Source organism: Pinus tabuliformis, chromosome 6 (assembly GCF_031772625.1).
Source record: "Pinus tabuliformis cultivar Carrire ecotype Pingquan chromosome 6, CPIR1, whole genome shotgun sequence".
Classification (NCBI taxonomy): domain Eukaryota; kingdom Viridiplantae; phylum Streptophyta; class Pinopsida; order Pinales; family Pinaceae; genus Pinus; species Pinus tabuliformis.
The window spans coordinates 408983446-409000241 of NC_142292.1; the positions used below are offsets into that span (position 1 = coordinate 408983446).

A 16796-nucleotide genomic window follows, 5' to 3' on the forward strand; every position below is an offset into this window, starting at 1 on the left:
CTAATTTTGTAGCATAAGATATAAGGCTAAGAAACAATGTAGATAAGGCAAGATAATTTTATTTAAGTCTAAATAAAGCCTGACAGATAGGTAAATGGGACTACAAAGTACAACTAGTGATGCTAATATGTAGGGGAACCCTTATATGGTCTGGTTAAGAATTTAGAAAAATATTCAAATTCTACCCGGACTGTGGTAGGTATCCTAGGTTTATATCCTCAGTTAAATTTCAATATCTTTTTTCTAAACAACTTAGTTTTGACTTCGTCTTTGATTTTCCATATGCTTCTCTACCAGCATACTGGCTCCCCTTGTGTTTTCTCTGTGAGCACTGCTTTGTAACCAAGCTTTGCTGTGTAGCCGACTGAATCAAGGTTGTTAGACCAATTTAATTCATCCTCCTTATCTCTAATTTTGATTGTACTTAGTTGCAACAATGCAATATGTTAAGTTGTTAACATAGCCAACTCGATTGTCAAACGAATATCCTTCCAAACATGTTGACCTTGCTGATATCTAGTGTTGTTTCTGCATGGTGGTCAAATTTGGATCCACAATATCAGCTTGATTGTGTGCCATTGTTATGCAGGGTCTCAATAGTTTCTTCATTAATCTCCTGGAGCCTTTTAAACCTCACCTAGGGATCATCACCTATTCTCACTTTCTCTCCATTTCCTATTCTCCACATTGTACTTAGTTGTAATATATAGACTGTTGTATAGACACTCTATATACCAGTGCAATTTGTCTTATAGCTTTACTAATTCTTTAGCAACAGTGCAATTTGTCTTCTTACCCTCCACAAGTCTTAACAATCAATTCTTCAATTATATGTTTAGCACCCTTCACTTGAAGATAGGATAATTCTTCCCATCAAGCTTAACGTTGGGTAGAGGGATGCTTTAAGATGAAGCTATCCTCCCCCTTGCTCAACAATTCTCTACAGATCTCATAACAGAACCAAAGGTAATCTCAGGAACAGCGTACTATACTACTATGACAAAGAACCACAATTCTGAAAGAAACATCAGTTTGGTTAGGATCTTCAAACAGCTACCAAGGAATCAAGCAAATGCTGCTCTGCAATTCCAAGACTTCAAGTATCCAGATGCATTGCATTGCTCTATGGCACATCAATGCAATTAAAGGAGAAATTGCATTAAAGGAGAAATTGAAATTTCCCCAGTGAAACATATGAACAAGGTTACAATCAAGAGAAACCAATTATCCAGCTTGGCTTGTGAAATATATTAGTATTCCCCAAAACATTAAATGAAATCAGATGATTATAAAATGGATAGTGTACCTTGCAATAGATTATCAACCTTCCTCCAAGACATGCCAAATGTGAGTGCACTCACCAAAGTAGAGGTGGAAAGCTTTGATGTAAATCTATTTATGGGTCATCATAGGGTTGTTATCTGGTCGTTTTAACACTGGGTAACAAATCCAATGCAACAAATATTGGGCATATAGATCATATGATAGAAATAACAAAATGTAGTGGCTAACCTTCTGATTATAAGTATGAGGAAATGAGTAAAATCCCTTGCATTTCAGTTGTTGGCAACTTGATGTACGCCATGGTATGTAGCCAACCAAATAGTGCACATTCAATTCGAGTAGTGAGTAGATTCCTTGCAAATCCAGACAAAGAACATTGGCAAGTAGTAAAGTGAATTTTAAGGTATTTCAAATGTACTAGTAATTATGTTTTATCTTTCGATAATAAAAATGTTGCGCTTGAAGGTTATAGAGATGCATAAATGGCTGGAAATATTGACATGAGAAAGTCCACCACTAGATATTTATATACTTTTGCAAGTGCAAGTGTCTTTGAAGTTTAGTTTGCATAAAATAGTAGCCCTAATGACCATAATGAGTTTTGAGTATTGTTAAGGGAAAATTGGGTTAACTTTCTAAACATAACAAAAATTACTCATGCATCTCATACCTTTTTATGACAAGCATCATTGTAAATGATTTTGAAGAGATGGATTTTTGATCTCATGCAAACTAATGAATGCATTTAGGATTTGAACAATTTAATCCACAACCTTAAACTAATGAAACAAAAAATAATAACTACAGGATGATCTATCTTGCTCACCGGTCCAAGGAAAAATTTTAGGGGAGGGGTGAGGCTATAATGGATTGTTCATCACCAACAGTTACTTGTGTGGTGCTTGGATTCTATATTGTTACCCTGCCTGCATATTCCAAAACCAAAACTATAATAATTCTTCTCTTTTTTGTTTTTGGCACGTTTGGTATTCATATTATCAAACTTTAGATGCAACTATTTTCGCAAATTGCTAATGAAGGATTTGCCTATCTAATCCTCCACTTATTTTGCTTAATCCTCACTCCCTTGTTTGTACTCGATTTAATAAAAAAATTAATTTCTCATAACTTCAATTTTGGGTTTTCTTCCCTTACCATCTATTTTATTTTCCTTCCAACGCATAATTCTCTGGGAACCAATGACAGCAGTAATACCGCGACTTGTTGAGTAACGAAAATCCTAGTGCACAAAGTTGCACGGCATTTACGGCAACTCAAAACTTATTGTACATCTTGAATAATCATTTATAATTTTATGATTTAACAACTTTATAAAAGCGCAACTGGAACAAAACCATAATATAATTAGAATAAAATAATTTATATTAGAATAAAATTGAAATTGCAATCCTTAGACTCTGAATGTTAATGACAGAAATCGAAATTCAACAAAGACACTGTTGCTAACAGAACACAGGATTGTAAAAACTTAGAACACGGGATTTTCAACGTTTTACAGACAAGCTACCAAATTCTAAATACACAATCCTCTAAAGACCTGCTACAGATGACCTGGGCCCAAAAGCCTTGGCCTGTCATTATCGGTCATCATTACTTTTCTGCATTAAAACTGAATATTTATTGAACACTGTGTTCGGAATTTGAGTAAGTTTGTCTCTGATGAATTTCTTGTCCTGCACCCTCAGATGGACGCAGCATTTGGTGTTTATAGGCTGGATATTACTGCTGGTAACCTCCATATCTTGGAAGAACATGGGATTGAGAATTTCTCACTGCGTGCTGACTCCTATTGCCAAATGGCATCATGCTATCCTGATCTAAGTAGGAATTTGTTCTACCATTTTGCTGGTGAATGCCCATTCGTCCTTGGTAGCCATGGTACCCATCAATAGAGACAGAAGACTGAATTTGTTGGTGTGAACTATCATAGCTATGATGATTCTGATTGCCATAGCATCTTTCACCATAACTATTGGAAGCAGACATGGGATAACCCTGCTCATTATTCTTACTGCCCATATAAGTTCCACCATAAGAATTGCTAGCAGAGGCTGTATAACCCTGACCATAATTCTCATTGGCATTGTATCTTTCACCTTTATTGTAGGTTCCACGATAAGAATTGCTAGCAGAGGCTGTGTAACCTCGACCATGATTATCATTCCTGTTATGACTGTCACCCGTATTGTATATTCCACCATAAGAATTGCTAGCAGCGGCTGTATAACCCTGGCCATATTGCATATTCTTGCCTCATCAATAGGGGCAAGAATATGCAATATGGCAGAATTGATGAAGATGCTTACATTCTGTCTAAAATATAGATAATAAACTAAGTCAACCCTTGGACTCAGAGCAATAGGTTTGGATCACCCTAATACTATAGCCAACGACTCAGGTCTCTGCCTAAGAAATGGGATTCCCATTAGTGATATGCATGATTGACAGAATTCAGTACATGATAACAGAGCTAGTTTCGATGGCCCTTTGTTTGATGTTCCACTTCATGAATCAGAAATCAAGCATGTGACTAAGATTGAGGAAGAAAAGCAAGCTTTCGAAATTGAAAAGGATCGCTTTTGTTTCCCTGAGCCTGTACACAAAGCTCATTTAGCGTTTTGAAGATCCTACTACTTACAACACTGAATACGAGAAATACTTATGAGATATATAAGTAGACCCTCATTCTCATTTTAAATAATCTCATATTACAGAAGTCTATTGGCACACAAACTGAAGTCCACAGATTTGCATGACATATTTAATAGGGGCATGAATATGCAATATGGCAGAATTGATGAATATGCTTACATTCTCTCTAAAATATAGATAATAAACTAAGTCAACCCTTGGTCTTAGAGTAATAGGTTTGGATCACCCTAATACTGTAGCCAACAACTCGGGTTTTCCCAAACTCGGGGCACTTGCCTAGGGTATATAGGCGTAGGTTCTCATTCTCATTTTAATCACCTCATATCGCAGTAGTCTATTGGCACTCAAACTGAAGTCCACACATATTTGCATGGCATATCTAATAGGGGCAGGAATATGCAATATGGCAGAATTGATGAGGATGCTTACATTCTCTCTAAAATATAGATAATAAACTAAGTCAACCCTTGGACTTAGAGCAATAGGTTTGGCAAGCCACCAATGACAACAAATGAATTTTTATTTGAGATATGTTGCATATATTACTTCGAAGGTCAAATCACTACATACAAGAATTTCTTTTATCACATGATATTCCAAGATATAGATAATCCTTCAACTCAGGTATGCCATCAAATTAGATATGCCTATGGAGGGTCATGAAAACCTGAAAAAGTCAAACGTCCAAGAATTCTTAAGGTTCCACAGATCAACAAAAATAAGGCTGGTTTTTTTTTACAGTGCCTATCAAGGAACTCCAAGGAAATGTGAAACTAGTAGCATTTTGTATTTAATAGAAAAACGTTATGTTTCTTTCAAGTATGCAACAGACCAGAGGACTAATAATAGAGCTGAGTTTTACACTTTATGGTTACTTCTGAAATGTGCAACTTAAAAAGGAATTGATGGTCTCTAAGATATGGGGGATTCAAAACTGATTATAGATTGGGCAAATGGAAGAAGCCATATTGAAAATCTGGTGCTTATTCTAACCATAAACAGGATTTCAGAGGTAAGAATGAAGTTTGCAGAAATTATCTATTTTCATGCCTATGGAGAATTCAATGAACATATTGTCTAAGTAAGAATTGTCAATGCAGAAAGGGCCACTGCCAGAAAAGGAATTTAAGGGTAAAGTTACCCCAGTTAGAACTATGCAATAATTGCGTTGCCTAGTGAATGAAGTTTTTATACTTTTTGAGGGACCCGTAGCATCATCATCATTTGGGCTGGAGTATTTGTGCTTGGCTGGGCTATTAATGGAAGCAGGGGGTTTACAGAAGGCCCTTGTTTATTATAAGGGGGCAATCAGGTTGAAGCCTATATTTGGATGTTCAATTGAGCCAAGGAAATGTATTAAAGGCTATGAGAGAGCTTCAAGATGTAATTTTGCGCTACCAACCAACAATCCAATTGTGTATTGACTATCTATTTGCCTTCGGGTATTTATCCAACGCTTTTTATGAACAAGAGTTGGCATTACCGCTCTAGAAATATTCTATCATCCTGGACTCCATCTTTTTGGAGGTATAGAATAACCTGGGTGATGCATTGAAAATTTATGGGGAAAGTGGACGAAGAAATTGCTTGTTACCAGAACTACCTTCAAATTTAGGAAAATCATCCTCAGGCTCTGACAAATTCTGGGGGTATTTATATGGAATGGAATATGGTAAATTTGGTTGCTGCTCCTTTTTGTGGGATCCAACTGATATATAATGCAGGGGATGTCAAAGGTTCTCAAACAGTTTCCTTCAATTTTCCAAATGATAAGAAAACAATAAACGAGGTGGGAATTGCCATGGTCATGCTCAAAAATGTTGCAGAGGCTAAATTGAGGTCTATTGCAGGTACATGCATTTCTGAAGAACAAAACCAATATGTGGATTCTGAATCCATGTTCACACATATGGTTTTCAAAGAACATTGTCATGGGATTAAGCTTTCCAATAACAAGCAGTCACTTGAGAATAGAACAAAAGGATAACTTCTTATAGCTCCAGATGAAGATGCACTGAATGTTTTGGCAAACTTCATGGCTAATGAACAACGATATGTTGTATAAATTCTACATATTTACAACGTAGAACCAGATTATATTAACACAACATTGGTAACTGTCTTCCATAATTTTATAAGGGAGGATTTTGGTGACATTGTTGTATTCTTAATGAGGCAAGAGAGAATTGAAAGACTCCTGCAAAAGTAGGCTACACATTTGTTTGAGAAAATACCACAATTATCTGTTGTTGTCGGAGTAGAAAATTGCCTTGGGATAATGGAGGTCCTTCCAAGTCCATGGTTGAACTCATTTCCACCAGCTATTCTGTGCTTATAGATACTACTCCAAGGAAACATAGCCTGGTCATTTCACATCCAAAGTTAACAATCGTGCAAAAAGAATCTTCAGACATAGAGCTGGATTTTGCAAATCTGAGTTTTGAGGTAGTCTCACAACTGGTAAGTTGGTTCGATGAACTAGCCAATGAGATTAATTCAAGTAGAAGGCCAATTAGTATACTTGATAATGAAGATCTTCAGACAACTAATCCTTATATAAAAAGTCTAGTGCGCCAGGTGGATGAGAATTGTCTTTCACTGACATTAGATTGGCCTAGTCCTAATGCCATTAATAGAATGAGGCAGCCGAGAATGGAAGAAGAACGAATAAGGCAATGGAACATCAGTTTCATTGTTTTCATGACCAAAGCAGATGGTAAGGCAGCCGAGGATGAAATGCAAGAGTTTAGCTAGGGTGAATTGGTTACACTTCCTTTCCAAGACGATGAGCATCAAATGAACATGATCGACACCATGGCAATGTGTGTGGTTGATTGTAGTTGTGCTTATAAGCAAGAAATAATGGGAAGGGGACGTGACCTTCAATTGATGAATTTCTTAGTTGACCTTAGATTAAAGGAGCATACATACTACATTTTTCCGACCTATTCATTTTCTCAAGAAAAACTACTTCAAACACCATAGACAAGGCTTTTCACCATGGTAACTGAAAGTGGACAATGGATACCACCACTTTTATCCCAACAGGAAGGCATGAGAAGTCTAGAAAAGGAGAAAGGTTGTAGTGCAACTTATACTGCTAGAAAGAGTGGGTGGGTTGATCTAGAGCGCTCCTCAATTGACAAACAAAAAGGCAGATTTGAAGACACATTGAAAGCCTTCACCCTGGAAAGAAATCAGATAAAAGAAGCTATGGATTTTTCCTTGGATAACATTGATGCCTCAGGGTTTGATGAGACTTGTGCATTATTGTGGGATATAGATACTTCTGTAAAGATGGGAAAATTTCCATATTCAAATACTTCTAGTGAATCTGACCCGAACAACAAAGATGACATTGTCTTAATTGATTCTGTAAGGGTAATTTTGTGGATAATAAGGAGAAATCTAATATTGGGAATGGAAACGCTTCTAGAGTCTATGGATGCCAAGCAAGGCTACGAGGAAATTTTGTTGCATGCTCAATCTGCTCACATGCTTCACTCTGGAATAAAACCAAGTTCAAATTTTGATCATACTATGTATGAAGATGTTATAGTCAAAGATATTATTTTGTGTTTGAAAGCAGCAAGCGAAGAGCAGTGGGAACAAATTGAGTGTGCAATCGATGATGGTACTGGGATTAACTTTCGATATGCACATGGATGGACTTTCTTTCATTGGACTGCAGATTCTTAAGGAAATTCTATTATTTTGTGTTTGAAAGCAGCAAGCGAAGAGCAGTGGGAACAAATTGAGTGTGCAATCGATGATGGTACTGGGATTAACTTTCGATATGCACATGGATGGACTTTCTTTCATTGGACTGCAGATTCTTAAGGAAATTCTACTATTCATAGGGCATTGTGTGACCATCATTACCAAGAATTAGCTGAAGTAGTTATTTCAATGGGCAAAGGAGATTTATCAACACAAGAACCACAATAGTAGTATAGTACGCTGTAGAATTTCTTCCATCAGAGATTATTAGGGACAGAAATATCATTGCATATTAACTTGAGCTCACAATATGATACACCAAAATTATGTGACAAGGCCACTCGATGCATATGTTTGCGATTTCCTATGTTGAAGGTTCCAACAATCATTGCCGGCACCAACTGCTCTGGCCCTTATCACCGCAAGAAACAATATGACGTACTGTGCCAAAGAAGCACAACATATTCAGCGAATTGAAATTTGAAATTAACCTATCATCTGATAAAATAACCCTGAAAATAAAAATGACAGCGTATTTTGACATTAAACACCCAAGAACACATCTGGATTGCACAAAAATGAGCACAATCTACAGCTATAAGAAAGCTAACAGAATGAAAGGGAACACCAAAGGAAAAAGAAATGGACATTTAACGAAATAGGCGTGATATAATCAACAGATAAAACAACAATGACCAGAAAGTTACTGCAAAAATGGTGCAGATCACGGCTACTTATCCCATGCTTGAATATCAGCAGAGTTAATATACCTTTTACACGAACATGAGAATAAAGGGGCCTAATTTCTCGCGCTCAGCCAACAAAAGTACCGACTGTTGTTGTTGCTGCTGCAGTGGCATGAGCCATTCAAATCCAAGAAACAATGGATACCGAAACCAGAGAAGAATAAGCGGATTGAAATCTGAAAATGCAAGAATATCCCACCGAAACTGCTGCTGCTAGATTTGTGAACTAGGATGAAAAAACCTATTTCAAAATCATTTTTATACAAGAACCCAGGGAGCCATATACACCAAAACAGCGGGCTGAATCCGTCAAAACAGGGAGCCGCCCTCCATTTCAAAATAAATCTAACATCCCATGACCAAATCAACCCTCACAAACCACTCCCGGGACCAAATCGACCCTCACAAACCACTCCCAAACCAGAAAATCCAAACTGTAAATCAAAATGGGGGCGATTTTGATCAAATACGATTCCACAAATATCAAAATGGGGCTATTTTGATCAAATACAATTCGGTTAGTTTATCCGCCCTGGGCTAAAATAAAAAAATAAATTAATTTTTAAATAAAATATGGGCTAATTATATATAAAAAAAAATATTATTTTAATTAAAAATTCGCCCCATTAAAATATAAAAAGCCTTAAATTTCGCCTTTGGGCGATTATTCGCCCCTAAAATTAACCTTGGCAACCAATTAGCCACATGGACAACAAACCCCGCAGGACAGATCGAGAGGAACAAAGATCCACCTACTACACATCAACACAGAAGAACTGCCACGGTCAACTTCCATCTCAAGCGAGCGAGGCACCAGCGAGATCGAGGGTTCACCTTTCTCTTGGATGGCTAGATGCACGTGCATGGTATCAGTGGACTACTCTTTTGAGTAGATCTTATTATTTGTGTTCTTCCCATGTTTCGGGGACGAAACATGCTTAGGGGGGTGGAATGTTATATACCTAGGGGGGATAATATGGGGTACCAAGGGGGGTACCCATGGTAATAATGTAATAATGGGATGGGCCATAGTAATAAATAAGGTGGTTAACCCATGTCATGTAAGGGACCACAAGTAGTTAATAATAATGTAATGGGCCCATGGTATTAGTTGATGGTATGAGGAAACCATGGTAATGATGCATGGTATTGTATGTATGAGGCCTATATAGAGGCTAGAGACTCCACATGGAGAGATATGAAGAGAAGTATTCTTGTATGAACAGGCATATGGCTTGTGGAGTGTTCTCCTTCCTTAAGGAGTGAATGTATGGTGTTGCCATACCTTAAGGGTTTGATCAATAAAGAATCATTTCATATTATTCTTGGGTATATTTGCATTATCTTATGTTTTGATATCAGATCTATATTATTTCTGGGTTAGATCTACAACAATTGGTATTAGAGCTACAACACCATCACATGGGTATTTGAAGCATACCCATTTACTTATTTTTGACAAAAGGGTGCCGCAACCATACAAATCATGGAAGCCACTTCAATGTGTTGTGAGTCTGCCTAATGCGCTACGAGTCTGGACAATCAACTCTATTTTGTTTCAAATTTTGAATTTTGGCTCCTAGAAGTAGTTAGATCATTGTGTGTAGGTGGAATACTACTTTAGGAGATGTAATTAAGTCTTAATTGCATATATTCCAAGTCAATGATGTATTAGGAAGTGATTGGTAGTAGGTGAAACTAATCCTATTTTTTAGTATATGCACTAGTTTTTGGATGTATCTAGTTAAAGTTGGTTTTGGTCAATGAATTCGACCACCTAGGGTAGGAGATCAAATCTTTAATGATGTATAAAGATATCAAAAACATTGTAAATGGTGTCGTTTCTTGAGATTAGAGGATTAGACTTTGTGCATTGTATTTTTGAAGACTTTTTGTCAATGAATGAATGAAAGACAGAGGTGAAATTGGCAAGGATTCATGAGTCAGAATTTTGGTGGTTTTATGTTCCTTTAGTTGTAGGTTTTAATCACGTACAGAAATTACCTGCATATGAATTCTAAAACACAGATAATAAACAATGCAAGAGCATAGCACATAAAACACATATACATAGAGATTTTCCCCTAGATCCAAAAACCGGGACTACCAGATTGATTTTTCATTATTTTCCTTTCAATGTTACAATATATATATATATATATATATATATATATATATATATATATATATATATATATATATATACATATATATATATGCCGAAGCATCCAATACCATGGACTGAAAATCATCGTGCCAAAAACCATGTGCAAAAATCATGCACAAAACCATAGGTAGGTTCGCCCCACCTAAATATAGTGTCCAAAAAATTTTCCCAGGGCGCTGCCCCGAACCCTGTAGAGGGGGGCTACCCCCTCCTCAAACCCCCTATGACCCCCCTGTTGTGCAATCGGTGTAACAAAAGGTGGGCTCCACCCCACCTCTAACTCCCTGGTTAACTAGGAAGGCTAGTCATGGAAAGGATATAACACAACCAAACATTCTCCCACTTGGCGTTTCCTTTCCATACGGGGCCATAGGAGAGCTTGCTCATTTATCCAGCCTTGCAATGCCCATTATTTCTCTACACCAAGAGAACTTATTAGAGCTCACAGATATTGTCAAGTGTCCATGTTTACGAGCAACAACTTTTTGTCTTCTATCATATCCCTCACAAAGTGATATTGAACATCAATATGCTTTATCTTTGAAGGATAAGCAAGGTTCTTTACCAAGAAAATTTCACTTTGGCTATCAAAGTCTATCCTTATAGCTCCCTGTATTAACCCCATACTTGAACACAATCTCTGCAACCAAACTTCTTCCTTCCTTGCATGAGTGGATGCCATGTATTCTACCTTTGTATTTGATAATGCCACTACAGATTATTTCTTACTGATCCAACTGACTACACCTCCAAATAGGCTAAACATGTACCCACTTGTATATCTTCTCTGATCCAGATATCCAGCCCAGTCTGCATCAACAAAGCCATGGATATCCAAAACTCTATCCAATCCTGGTCTTCCTTGGTAGCACAAACCATAATCACTAGTGCCATGCAAATACTTGAAAACCTGCTTCACTGTTGTCCAGTGCTCATTTACGAGTTTTGACATAAACTTTCTCAATACTCCCACTGCATGTGCATTGTCTGGTCTAGTACAAAACATTGCATACATCAGGCTACTAACTACACTTGCATATGGAACACAGGACATGTCCTCTTCTTCCTCTTGTGTCTTGGGACACTATTCAGCAGATAACTTTATACCAACAGGAATAGGAACCTTCACCCATTTAATATCTTGCATATTAAACCTCTGTAGTATTGTCTCGACATACTATCTCTGGTTTAACCAGAGCTTCCTCTTTGCTCGATCTCTTTTAATTTCCATGCCCAAAATATAGTTTGCAGTACCAAGATCCTTCATGTCGAATTTGGAGGACGTTTGGGTCTTCACATCCTGGATAATTTCTTCGTCATTTCCAACCAGCAACATATCATCCACATACAAGACCAGATAAATAACACAATCACCAATTAATTTAAAATACACACAATGATTTTCTTTGCTTCTTTTGAAGCCAAGTCCTTGTATAAATATATCAAATTTCTGATACCACATCCTTGGTGACTGTTTTAACCCATACAGAGACTTCTTTAACTTGCATACTAGTTCGTTCTTACCCTTCAACGCAAAGCCTTTAGGTTGCTTCATGTAGATCTCCTCTTCTAGATCCCCATGAAGAATGTTGTCTTCACTTCCATTTGTTCTACCTCAAAATCAAAAGCAGTAGCAACAGATAAAGGTAATATAATATAAGCTACCTTAGCAACAGGAGAAAACATATCGCCAAAATCAATTCCCGACACCTGGGAATAACCTTTTGCTACTAAGAAAGCTTTCTATTTCTCTACCTTTCCTTCTACATTTGTCTTCTTCTTGAACACCCATTTTCTGCTAATGGGTTTCCTTCCAGCTGGAAACTCCACCATATCCCAAGCCTCATTTTTGTGCAAATTTGCCATTTCATCAACCATGGCCTCTTTCCAGAGTTTTCCATCCTCTAAATCTACTGCTTCACAGTTTTTGGATCATCATCAATAATAGATAAGGAAAATTTTGAAAATAAAGCAGATGGACTATACCTTTTTGGTTGCCTTCTTTCTCAAACTGATCTTCTCACACCCAGAGTTTGTGGTTCTTCATCTTCTGATTCCTCTTCTGCTGTAGAGTTTGATTCTTCCTCCTTAAACTCAAACTCTATCTTCTCAGTTTCCTTTGATGGGACTTCATGTTTAATAACATCTTTCACCTCTCTGAACACCACATCTCGGCTATACACAACCTTCCTTGTTATTGGATTCCAAAGCTTATAACCCATTAAACCATCCTTATACCCAATAAAGATGCAGTTTTCAGATTTACTATCCAACTTGGTTCTTTTCTCCTTTGGAACATGCACATATGCATCACATCCAAATACCCTCAGATGTGAAAGAGAGGGTTTCTTACCCGTCCATACCTCTTGTGGAATCTTATCCTCCAATGCTGATGAAGGTGATCTGTTGATCGGGTAACATGCTGTGTCCACTGCCTCTGCCAAAAATTCTTGTCCTAACTCGCACCACTGAGTATGCTTCTTGCCATTTCCATCAACGTCTTGTTCATTCTTTCTTTCTGCCATGCTATACCACACTTCTTACAGAATTCTTCAAATTCCTTGCTGCAAAACTTTCCACCATTATCTGTCCTCAGCACCTTTATCTTCTTATCTATCTGGTTTTCTGCCAGAGCCTTAAATTATTTAAACCTGTCAAAGACTTCAGATTTCTTCTTGAGGAAATATATCCATTTATTACTTGAGAAGTCATATATAAATGACACATATTACACAGACTTACCCAGTGATGGAACCTTCACAGGTCCAAACACATCATTGTGCATAAGCTCTAATATCTGTTTTGCCCTCTTACCACCAAAGGGGAAACTCACCCAATTTTTCTTACCATATACACAATTTTCATAGAAATCAAAATCCAAAGTGCTATTAGTCATACCTTCTACCGTACCTTTACCATGAAGTATTCAAAGACCCTTCTCTCCAATATGTCCAAGCCTTTGATGCCATAGCATGGTCCTTTCTCCAGCGACCACTAGATTTTATGCTCCACTTTCAAGAACCATAGAATTGTTGCACCCATCAATAATAGTGCTACCTTGCAACTTATATAGAGTTCCAATCCAAACTCCCCGCATCAATACCAGTGCTCCCTGAACCATCTTGCATGTATCTTTCTCAAACAATGTTTTTACACTTGCATCATCTAGCTTGCTTACAGAAATCATATTTCTAGCTAATGTAGGAATATGCAGAACACCCAGAAGTGTTCTAACCCTTCCACCTTGCAAATTCAACTTTACTTTTCCGCAACCAATGATTCTATCCTTCCTATCATCCCCTAAGAAGACATCACCACCATTATATTTCTCATACTCGCAGAACCACTTTCCATGGGGAGTGAAGTGAAAGGATGCCCCTGAGTCAATCAACCATGCCTCATGATCTACATGTGTACTTGAAGAAGCCAAATACAAATCCCCACCTTCATCTAAGATGGTTTTCGCCCTGCAAAAGGAGCATCATCAGATCCCTTTCCTTTTTTAGCAGCTTTAGATTTACAATCACTTTTGTAGTGCCCTTCCTTTCGGCATTTCCAGCACACCACCTTTACAAGTTTTCCTAGAAATTTAGATCTCCCTCTAGACTTAGATTTCCCACTCGATGACTTATTTTTGTTTCTGTTCTGGGACCATCCTCGTACAGACAAGGAATCACCATTCTAGCTATCCATATTTTTCCATCTCATCTCCTCCATCAGCAAGGATCAAACTATTTCATCAAACTACAAGGCAATTGCATTTCTACTTGTTACAATAACCAGACTATCCCATGAATTTGGTAGAGAACACAACAAACTAATGCACTTATCTTCATCTAAAATTTTAATATCAATAGACAATAACTGACTTACCATAACATTAAATGCATTCAGATGTCTGTCACCGAGTCTCCATCTTTCATCCTCTTGTTATATAGCTTTTTCTATAGGAACAATTTATTCACCAGAGACTTAGATTGGTACAGAGTCCCTAACTTGTCCCACAAAGCCTTTACTGTAGCTTGCCCTGATACATTCAACAACATTGAATCTGATACACACAATCATATTGTGATCTTTGCCTTTTGATCCATCTTCTTCCATTCTTCATCAGACATTCTCGTTGGTTTAGTACCTGAATCTACCATGATCCGCTGATCTTTATCCACCAACAGATCCTCCATCTTGAGCCTCCACAACTCAAAACTCTAACCATTAAATTTCTTGATCTCTATCTTTCCACTGCTCGCCATCTTCTTTCACCAATAGAATCAATCCCATAGATCTCCCACTAAACATGGTCTACCATAGGCCTGAGCGAAACCCCTCAGCAACAAAGGTGTCCCCCTAAAGCCAAAACAACTCTGATACCAAATGTAGGTTTTAACCTCGTACAGAAATTACCTGCATACGAATTCTATAACAAAAAAAATAAACAATGCAAGAGCATAACACATATACACAAATATTTTCCCCTGGATCCCAAAAGTGGGACTACCAGATTGATTTTTCATTATTTTCCTTTCAATGTTACAATACAGATATATACATGTCGAAGCATCCAATACCATGGAACGAAAACCATCACACCCAAAACCATGTGCGAAAACCATGCACAAAACCATAGGTAGCTTCGCCCCGCCTAATATAGGGTCCAAAAAAAAATTCCTCGGGGCGCTACCCTAGATCCCATAGAGGGGGGCTACCCGCCCCCCTCAAACCCACGGGACAGGAGGGGCTTCGCCCCTCCTCTAACCCCCTAGTTAACTAGGAGGGCTAGTCATGGAAAGAATATAACACAACCCAACATTGGTCTCATAATTTAATCTATGTGTTCACATCACTTTAATGTGCATCTTCTTTCTTGGAAAACCAAATGATTAATTCATAATTCATCTTTAATGGATGCTTTGTTTTAGTTTGTCGAGTTATAAATTTTTTCAGCTAAAAGGATCACTTTAGAATTCATCCTTGATTTGATGCTCTAATGTGTTAGTTTTTCACTCTTTATACATTTAGCTCCTACAACAATTTTATCTAAATCCACCACCAACGCTTCCTACCTTTCCCCTGTGGAGAAATCCTATCTTTTTCATCATCTCATAGACAAAATATTATTCTACATGACTCCATGCCCAATGGATCTACCCATTTTCTCATCAACAAACCTCTAAAAATAAAACTTTGTTGAGCTTATAACCTAGCCTAAAATCGTATTTGTTGAGTAACCTAAGGGAGATATCCCTCTCCATGATAGAAGGGCTAGATTTTTACCTAAAGCGGTTCGTGGTTACCTCTGGGGTTCCTTTCTTAGCCTAGGGAATTCACATAGTGCTATCTTTTTTTCGACCATACTGGCGGCTCAAAAGCTAAATCTTCCCTGGTAAAGTCTTGATTTGAAAAGCTCAAACCTAGTTCTTGTGGGTGATAGTAAGTTATGAATCATTAGGCTAAAATTTTCACCTAAAGATTGTGTTTAAGCCTAACTGTAATAAGTTTTCTTGGAAATTTTGCTTCTAGAAAGATCGATACAATATCACATCCAGATCCCAATCCTCCTAATAGTGTGAGTGATCCTGAGAAGCTGGTTAGAAGGAAGAAATTTGAATAATGTCAAGAAAATAACAGCCCTTTACCGAGATCTCACACCCTTTCTAAAAGCGTTATAACAACAAAGGATATTGAATTTGATTTTTCATTTGAGCATAGCCTTTTTAGATCCCAATCTGAGACCTTTGTTTCCAAGATAGTCATTGATGAATCTAAATTAGTACCGCATATCCTTGCACACAAACTTTGCATTTCAAATTTTGATAAAGACATTTTACAATAGTTTCATAAACTTAAGGATTTGGTCAATCAGGTGCATAAGGTTGCAGAAAAATCATCCACATTTCAGCAGACTATTACCACATCTTATGCTCCATCAATTACTATACCTTTAATACCTTCTTATTTTTCTGCTCCTATTGCCTTTGTTATCTATACTCCTCCCTTTACATGAACTCAGTAGATCATAATTTCACCACCTCTATCACCCTCATCATCAATCATAGAAGTGAGTACATCTAGCCCTCATACCACAATCATGATACCTTGTTTTGCCCCATTGGTTTTGCAAGCACCATTGAATGCCATGCCATAGAATTATGGACAACGCATACCTCAATTTGATGGCACTGGGACAATTATAGCACAACAACACA

General features: G+C 37.5%; 1 protein-coding gene across 1 annotated transcript in view; it reads right to left on the reverse strand.

Annotated features, from left to right (window-relative positions):
* The window catches only part of LOC149259041 (uncharacterized), a 145940-nt gene extending 142391 nt beyond the window's left edge, over positions 1-3549 (reverse strand). Inside the window, exon 1 of the mRNA XM_089448347.1 lies at positions 3270-3549. Coding sequence (XP_089304473.1) covers positions 3270-3549 — 280 coding nt within the window. The remainder of the gene's footprint in view (positions 1-3269) is intronic.
* Positions 3550-16796: the final 13247 nt, after the last annotated feature.